Raw genomic sequence first — 7,503 nt, forward strand, 5'->3', positions numbered from 1 at the left:
ACAAGCAGCTCACTCCCAGCTCACTCCCAGCTCAGCCTGGACATGGCTGGCTGTGCAAACTGACCACGTGTGCTCATGGACACATCCAACAAGCTCCAAAGGTCATCCTGAGGCCACAGCCCTGTCTGGGAATGTGGGATCTGCCTCCAGGACCTCAGCTGGCTGGCTGGCAGCACACAGGGCATGGCCAGGCATCCTAAATCCCTTCCAAACCCTCTTCCACACCAGCCCTAGAGCCACAGCTGGAGGCTCCTGGAGCATCTGCACTGCCTGGCAGGCAATGGGGCACCCCAAAACAGCCTTCTCAGAAGTTCTGTTCATTGGTATGGACTGGAGCTTCAGTCTGAGGTACAAACCTTCCTCACCTCTTCAAAGAAAAAGAGACTTTGAGACAGCTCAATTACAAAATAACATTTAAAACTGGTCAGGGTTTATTAGGTGCCACACATAGCAGTGAGTTGCTGTGCAGGAGGCTGGAACAGGCCGAGCTGTTCCCTCCCCGTGGTGCTGCACAGTGGGACACAGAACTCACAGGATGGAGAGGGACATAAAACAGGGCATTCTGACCCAAGTGACCTGGAAATCACTTCCAAGCATCCTGCCCCTGCTCTTGCCTTGACTTGCACTCCTCTCAGTGGCAGAGCGGGGATTTCAGGTCTGTTCCTATGCCCACAGGGACACCCCACACTGGCTCTGCACCACATGATGTGACATGTGCCAGCACAGTCCCTCCCTCCAGCACTTCAGTGCTGCTCCTTGAGTGCACTAAACCCAGACAACCCCTCTGAGGACACACGGGGCTCATGGCAAGGGAGCTGAAGCTGAAATTACAGGCAGTGAGGACAAGCCCAGAGTCTTGGTTGGTGGCTGCACCTTGCAGCACATCTGAGGAGTGTCTGAAGCCTGGCTGTGGCTGTGGGAGGCACCCAGAGATTGGGCACAACCCCACAGGGCTCCATCCTTGGCCCACTTCTCTTCAACATCTTCATCCAACACTTTTGCTGCTTCAAACCTCTCTCCATTTGTCCCTTGCTGAGCTGTTTGTCAGGGCTGAGCTTCTGGGCTGGCTTTTTTGGTGGGCTGGATTTGATTTGTTAACTCAGGGCTTATTGCTATTCCATTGTCAATAGTGCGTAGCAGAAAGAGCTGAGATTTAAGAGAACTCTTTGGAACCTCAACAACAGGCTGTGTGTTGTGGCTCATGTGCTTTCACAACCCCTTTCTTTCCAGTTTTTCCAGTATGGCCTGAATTCTGTGGACGGACTCTTTCCTGGCCTGCCGGACACTGTCCTGGCCCCCAGTCTCAATGGAATCCAGCTCCAGCAGCAGCTTGGTCAGCATCTCCTCCAGCAGCCTGTAGGATTTATCTGTCTTTTTCCCTACAAACTCATCCACCTCCTCCTCCAGCTGCTCAGCCTCGCCCATGACGTGCAGGATCCTCTGAATCTCCGGCTGCAGGGCTGCAGGATGTGTGGCAGGCTGCTCAGTGGGTTTGAAGCCCAGCTCGTGGCTCCTGGCCGTGGGTTTCCGTGAGGTGACGTCGTAGAGCTGGGGCTGGGCACTGTACTGCACCCTGGGCTGGGATGGGGCAGCCTTGGCCACCCTGTGCTCATTTCCTGGCCCTGAGTGCCGTTGGTTGCCATCAGAGTAGTAGCTGTGCTGGGTGGGGCTTTGCTCAGCTCTGTTGTAGACAGAGTCCTGCAGTCAGAGGGAGAAAACATCTCTAAGTGCATTTCCTTTTAACCTGCAGCTTCCTGCTCTCATCCTGCACCCAACAGGGCTGGGGATGCTTGGAACAGGGAGCTGTGCTCTGTTCCTATGGTAGAAACAACAGCCCAGCAAGGAGCACCTGTGCACAGGAGGAATCTGAATCCCCCATCAGGGTGTCACAGACATCTTTTATGAAAAATCCTTTCCTTAGGATTTTCCCTCCTGAGAAGCTGAGAGGCCTCAGGAACAAAATGTAAACAATGGTTATCTGCTGCTGTGGAATGCAACAGGTGGATCTTTGATTAGCCCATGTTAGTTGTTTCTAATTAATGGTGAATCACAGTGAGCTAGCTTGGACAGAGAGTCCAAGCCACAAACCTTTGTTATCATTCTTTCTTTTTCTATTCTTAACTAGCCTTCTGCTGAAATCCTTTCTTCTATTCTTTTAGTAAAGTTTTAATGTAATATATATCATAAAATAATAAATCAAGCCCTCTGAAACATAGAATCTCTTCCCTCAACCTGAGACCCCTGTGAGCACGGTCACATCAGGGCTGCTACCGGGCACCAAAAAAGTGGAGTCACTTTAAATCCTGTCAGACCCATTTCAAGACCCACCCAGGACATTTTATCCTTCACAAGAATCCCAGCCATGGGTTTGAGTGCTCTGAGTGCAAACAGGAGCTCACCTGTGCCTGTGAGTCCCAGCAGGGAGGGTGGGAAGGGGCCCCACTGCCGCTCCAGGCTGGCTGTGAATCCGAGATGTAGAGGCTGCTGTGCCCTGAGGCGGGCCAGGCGTAGCGGGGCTGCACCCCAAATCCAGAGTTGGGGCTCCAGGTGTCCTCCAGGGCTCGGGGCTGGGGCACTGGGCCCTGCCCTGTCACCCCTGCGCTGCTGTCTCCGTACTGATACTGCGGCATCGGCATGCCTGGGGTCTGCAGGGATGGGAACAGGAGTTACAGGGGGGCACTGAACCCTCACACAGCCCTGGGACAGGTGTTATAGGGGGGGCACAGCATCTTCACACAGCCCTGCACCCTCACACAGCCCTGGGACAGGTGTTATAGGGGGGGCACAGCATCTTCACACACTCTGCACCCTCACACAGCCCTGGGAGCTGGGACAGGCATTACAATGGGGTCACTGCACCCTCACACAGCCCTGCACCCTCACACAGGCCCGGGACAGGCATTACAGAGGGGTCACTGCCAGCCCTGTCCCCTCACACAGCCCTAGGACAGGGGAACAGAGGGATCACTGTCCCCTCACACAGCCCTGGGAGCTGGGACAGGCATTACAGGGGGGTCATTCCCAACCCTGCATCCTGACCCAGCCCTGGGACAGGCATTAAATTGGGGTCACTGTCCCCTCACCCAGCCCTGGCAGCTGGATGGAACAACAGCAGCTCAGGTTGGCCGCCCCTTTCCCACTTTCCTGACCCAAAACCTCAGGCTCTCCAGAGAACAGGGTGCCCACCACTTTTGCTCAGAGCAAAACCAGGCAGCACCAGGCACTCAGAGCCACTTCCCCTAGCACATCCCCACCACCCACGCCATGAACCACACGCCCTGCCCTTACCTCTGGTGGGGAGTAGCCGGGCACCTGCTGCCTGCGGAGGGCCGAGCCCTCGGGGGGACACTCCGGGGGGACGTAGCTCCAGGCGGGAGCGGGCGATGGGGGCCGGTAGAGGCCCGTGGGCTCCGGGGGGTACGGGCTGCGCGGGGGCCCCGAGCAGTAGAAGCCCCGAGGCTGGGGCAGGCTGGCGTAGTGCGGGTACGGGGGGCTGTAGGCTCCGTTGGCATAGGGAGAATCCATCGCCTGGGGACAAGGGAAGAGCACAGGGAAGGTGATGGGACACGGGCACAGGTGATCCAGGAATGAGGTCTGGCCCTTCCTGCAGTGTTCTGCCCCAGTTTTAGGCTTTTCTGGTCTAAACTGGCTGTACCAGGTCTTGCTCAGCCAAGCTGGGCTGAGGGGAGGATGTGCAGCCCCTCACAGTGAGCAGCTCCTGGAGGATTCAATGCCAGCTCTGCATTACTGACGGGAGGATGGAAAACTCTCCAGAAAAGTTCATTCGCAAACAGACAAGCTCTGCCAGCCAGTGTTCATGAAAAGCTCATTCTCAAACAGACAAGCTCTGCCAGCCAGTGTTCAGCTCCTGCAGCTGCAGCTCATGTGGGTCTCTGCCTGCACATCCAGGCCACATCTGAGAATTCACCTGGATCCATCCCATAACTGATGGGTAGAGAACTTGAGTTTCCACCTGGCAGAGGGGATGCTGAAGGACAGGATTTCCCTGTACCTTCGGGCAAAGCAGCATTTTTCCACCCTGAGCTGCTTCCCACAGTGCAGGTTGTACAACCTGTGTGCCGGGATTTATGGAAGGGCCGGACCATCCTGACAGCCCAGAGGAGAAACCAAACCAAACCAAAGCGTGGCTAGAGAGCAGAGCCTGCTCAGGCATGGCAAACCCTTCTCATCACACGGGATTTGCACGGCAGCCCTAAGCCCAGCTGCCATCAACCCCGCGGGTAACGGAACCGGCAATGCCCCGCCGTGGCACCGGACCCGGCAATGCCCGGCCCCGTTACCGTGGCCCTCCCGCTCCGCAAAGCGCTCCGGGATTCCCGGGATCTCCGCACCAGCACAGCGCCCCAGACACGTCCCGGTGCAGCGCCTCCCTCCCCGCGCTGCTTTCCGCCCCGTTACACGCCCGGAGGGCTCCGCGAGCAGAGCCACGAGAAGCGGCGGGGCGTGGGAGGCTCCGGGCAGGCCCGCCCAGGGACCGCCCTGCGCGCCCGTTACCGGGGCACGGCCCGGCTGAGCGCTGCCCGCCCGCCCCGGGGCCGTTTCCGTGATGGGGTCCGTGCCCTCCCGGGGGGCTCTGTCTATCCCGGGGACCGTGCCCGTCCCGGGGCCCCTGTCCGGTTCCAGAGGCCGTTTCCGTCCCAGGGACGCTATCCCATCCCGGGGGCTGTGTCCGATCCCCAGGGCCGTGCCCTCCTCGGGGGCGGTTTCCATCCCGGTGTCCGTTTCCATCCCGGGGTCCGTGCCCGCCCCTCGCCCCCGTTACCTGCGCGGCCGCCGCGGGCGGGCCCGGCCCGGCCGTGCGGGACTCCATGGCCGCCGCCAAGGCCACGCCCCCAACGCGCCCCGTGCCCAATCGGCTGCCGCTCCCCTCTGGCTCCAACCAATCGGCGGCGGCCCCGCGCGCACGGCTGGCGCGGCTTAAAAGGGCAGCGGCGGGTGGGCCCCGCCCGGCGCGGGCGGTTCCGGGGCGGCGGCGGCGGCACCGGCGCATGGCGGCGCTTCCGCTGCGGGCGCGGCGGCACCATGAACTACATGCCCGGCACGGCCAGCCTGATCCAGGACATCGACAGTGAGTGTCCCGGGGCCGCCCCGCCGTGGGGTCCGGCATCCCGCTCCCCCCGGTCCTGCCCCGCGGTTCCGCGTTCTCCGTGCAGCCCGGTGGGTCCCGGTGCCGCGGGGGCTGAGCCCGACACTCCGCTCTTCTTTCCCGCAGAGAAACACCTGGTGCTGCTGAGGGACGGCCGGACGCTCATCGGGTACCTGCGGAGCATCGACCAGTTCGGTACGGCCGGGCTGGGCTGGGGAGCACCGGGGATGGCGAGGAAGAGGAGGAGGAGGAAGATGAGGAGGGAGCCGTGCTGCTGTGCTGGGGATTGAACCTCTGTGTCCTGTCCCCTGGACCGGGCGCTTCGCCGGGGTTTCTCCCGCACTGGGCACTCCCCGTGCCGCAGGTTCATCCGGAGTTGGTACTCTGCTTGTTGGGCAGAAGCACCGGGCGATGTTCATCATCTTCCTCCCGGACCGGTGATGTTCATTCTCCTCCCGGGGCCGGGGTGATGTTCTTCATCGTCCTCCTCCCGGGGTGATGTTCATCCTCCCGGCCAGGCGCTCCATCCTTGCCCAGGGCGTCACCATCACTTTCTGTGCTGCGGGTTCTTGGGTGGGCTCAGCTCGGAACTCGCTGGGTCTCGGTGGCTTCAGTGCCCCGGCTCCAGCAGCCACCGAGTGCCAGGGGACAGGGAGACACTGCTCAGCCACCGTTCACGGTGGAACGTCGCTGGTTTTGTGTCTGTCTCGTTGCTGCAGCGAACCTGGTGTTGCACCAGACTGTGGAGCGCATCCACGTGGGCAAGAAGTACGGCGACATCCCTCGGGGCATCTTCGTGGTGAGAGGCGAGAATGTGGTGCTGCTGGGGGAAATTGTAAGTGCTCAAATGCCACTGCCTGGGGTGGTTATGGTCTGTCTGTCTGGTGTGAAGTGTTGCTGTGGTGTTGGGATGGAAGTGGAGGCAGCTCAGGCTGAGCCATCACAGAAAGCCCAGCCTGCAGGGCAGGGCTGCCTCCTGCTGCCTCAGCCCCTCTGGGATGACACAAGGACAAAGAACAACTCCAGCTCGTGTGGCACTGCTGGAGGGTGGCACTGCTGCCTGCCTGGTACCTCTCTGCTGGCTCTGCCCCACCAGACACCGTCTGGGATGGGTTCAGGAGGAGCCCAGCACTGTTTGCTCAGGGGATCTCTGCCCACATCTCCACCCCTCAGAGCACTTCCAGCACCTCTGTTTTCTGTCAGCCCCACTGTTTGCTGGGACTCGCTGCATGGCCACAGGTGACTGTATGTGCTGAAGGCTCCTTTCTCCTGCAGGACCTGGAGAAGGAGAGCGACACACCTCTGCAGCAGGTGTCCATCGAGGAGATCCTGGAGGAGCAGCGGGTGGAGCAGCAGGCCAAGCAGGAGTCAGAGAAGCTGAAGGTGCAGGCTCTGAAGGAGCGGGGGCTCTCAGTGCCACGTGCTGACACATTGGATGAGTACTGAGGGGCTGCCCCTCTCCTGCAGGGAGCCAGGGCTGCTCCAGGACCCCCCTGGCAGGCACACACTGCCTGGAGAGGCAGGTTTCATTTTCAGATTGTCTTTTCTGTGGTGCTGGTAACTGTACACAAATCATGCCTTTGGTCTCCTTCTGGAGAAGGAGATGAGGAGGGCCCAGCGCACTGGGAGTGCAAGCATTTGTGTTTGGGAGGCGAATCACTGCTCCTTGGCTTTGTTTGCTTTTTCCTCCTCACATGACTCTGGGTGAGAGTTTCCTTGACATGTAAATAAATCCTTGATCCTGATCCTGACCTCGATGGTTTTCCTGTGTTCTGGCCCTGGCAGTTCCCCTCTCTCAGGACGAGCATCCCTCAGGCCAGCTCTTGTCCCTTCTGTGTGTGCTGTGCAGGGACAGATGGCACCCCTGCCCCACTCTGAGAGAACGCTGGAGCCTGTGGCAAGATCCTGCTGTGGGAAGGGAGCAGAACCTGGGTACCCCAACACAGAAAGCAGCAGAACCCCTGTACCCCAACACAGACCCCCCCAGCCAGGCTGTGCCATTCCCCTGCAGCTGAGCCTGCTAATTACCAGCTGAACCCACTAATTACCTGCTGGTTAAGATCTGCTGCACCTGGGCACAGCCTGGAGCTCCAGCCCTTCCTCGCTCCATGCTGGGGGAGCTGCTGCAGCTGTGTCAGCTTTGCCCCGAGGTGTCCTAGCCCTTCCTCCTGTGGGGAGGAGAGTCCTTGGCCTCAGGGCTGGCTCTGGGCAGCTGCCAGGCCCCAGGAGCCTCCTGGTGTGGGCAGGGAAGGGCAAACCTCGGCAGGGACAACGCAGGGCTGCTCCCCTGGGAGTTCTTTGGGTGAAGAATCCACGCTGGGGGGGACAGAGGACAAGCCCAGCTCTGCTTGCTGGGGCTGAGCACTGGCAGCTGTTGTGGCCAGTGCTGGCCCACT

General features: G+C 60.2%; 2 protein-coding genes across 2 annotated transcripts; one reads left to right on the forward strand and one right to left on the reverse strand.

The window, feature by feature from the left end:
• Positions 1-408: 408 nt before the first annotated feature.
• Positions 409-4,895, reverse strand: BAG4 (BAG cochaperone 4). Its single transcript, XM_064731116.1, has 4 exons — positions 4,784-4,895; positions 3,289-3,528; positions 2,400-2,645; positions 409-1,698 (listed from the first exon to the last, which is right to left on the reverse strand). The coding sequence occupies exons 1-4, from the start codon at positions 4,829-4,831 to the stop codon at positions 1,210-1,212; spliced, it is 1,023 nt and encodes a 340-aa protein (XP_064587186.1). The 5' UTR covers positions 4,832-4,895; the 3' UTR covers positions 409-1,209.
• A 67-nt stretch (positions 4,896-4,962) lies between these two features.
• On the forward strand, positions 4,963-6,858 carry LSM1 (LSM1 homolog, mRNA degradation associated). The gene is made up of 4 exons (XM_064731139.1): positions 4,963-5,089; positions 5,234-5,302; positions 5,827-5,942; positions 6,383-6,858. The coding sequence occupies exons 1-4, from the start codon at positions 5,044-5,046 to the stop codon at positions 6,551-6,553; spliced, it is 402 nt and encodes a 133-aa protein (XP_064587209.1). The 5' UTR covers positions 4,963-5,043; the 3' UTR covers positions 6,554-6,858.
• The last annotated feature ends 645 nt before the right edge of the window (positions 6,859-7,503 follow it).

The sequence above is a fragment of the Zonotrichia leucophrys genome, chromosome 22 (genome assembly GCF_028769735.1).
Source record: "Zonotrichia leucophrys gambelii isolate GWCS_2022_RI chromosome 22, RI_Zleu_2.0, whole genome shotgun sequence".
NCBI lineage: Eukaryota > Metazoa > Chordata > Aves > Passeriformes > Passerellidae > Zonotrichia > Zonotrichia leucophrys.

Excerpts from the sequence above, each read along its gene's own strand:
- BAG4 (XM_064731116.1), bottom strand. The coding sequence starts at position 4,831 with ATGGAGTCCCGCACGGCCGGGCCGGGCCCGCCCGCGGCGGCCGCGCAG. Across the intron at positions 3,529-4,783 it reads CGCCCGCGGCGGCCGCGCAG|GCGATGGATTCTCCCTATGC; the intron begins GTAACGGGGGCG and ends CCTTGTCCCCAG. Across the intron at positions 2,646-3,288 it reads CCGGCTACTCCCCACCAGAG|ACCCCAGGCATGCCGATGCC; the intron begins GTAAGGGCAGGG and ends CCATCCCTGCAG.
- LSM1 (XM_064731139.1), top strand. The coding sequence starts at position 5,044 with ATGAACTACATGCCCGGCACGGCCAGCCTGATCCAGGACATCGACA. Across the intron at positions 5,303-5,826 it reads GCGGAGCATCGACCAGTTCG|CGAACCTGGTGTTGCACCAG; the intron begins GTACGGCCGGGC and ends TCGTTGCTGCAG. Across the intron at positions 5,943-6,382 it reads TGGTGCTGCTGGGGGAAATT|GACCTGGAGAAGGAGAGCGA; the intron begins GTAAGTGCTCAA and ends TTTCTCCTGCAG.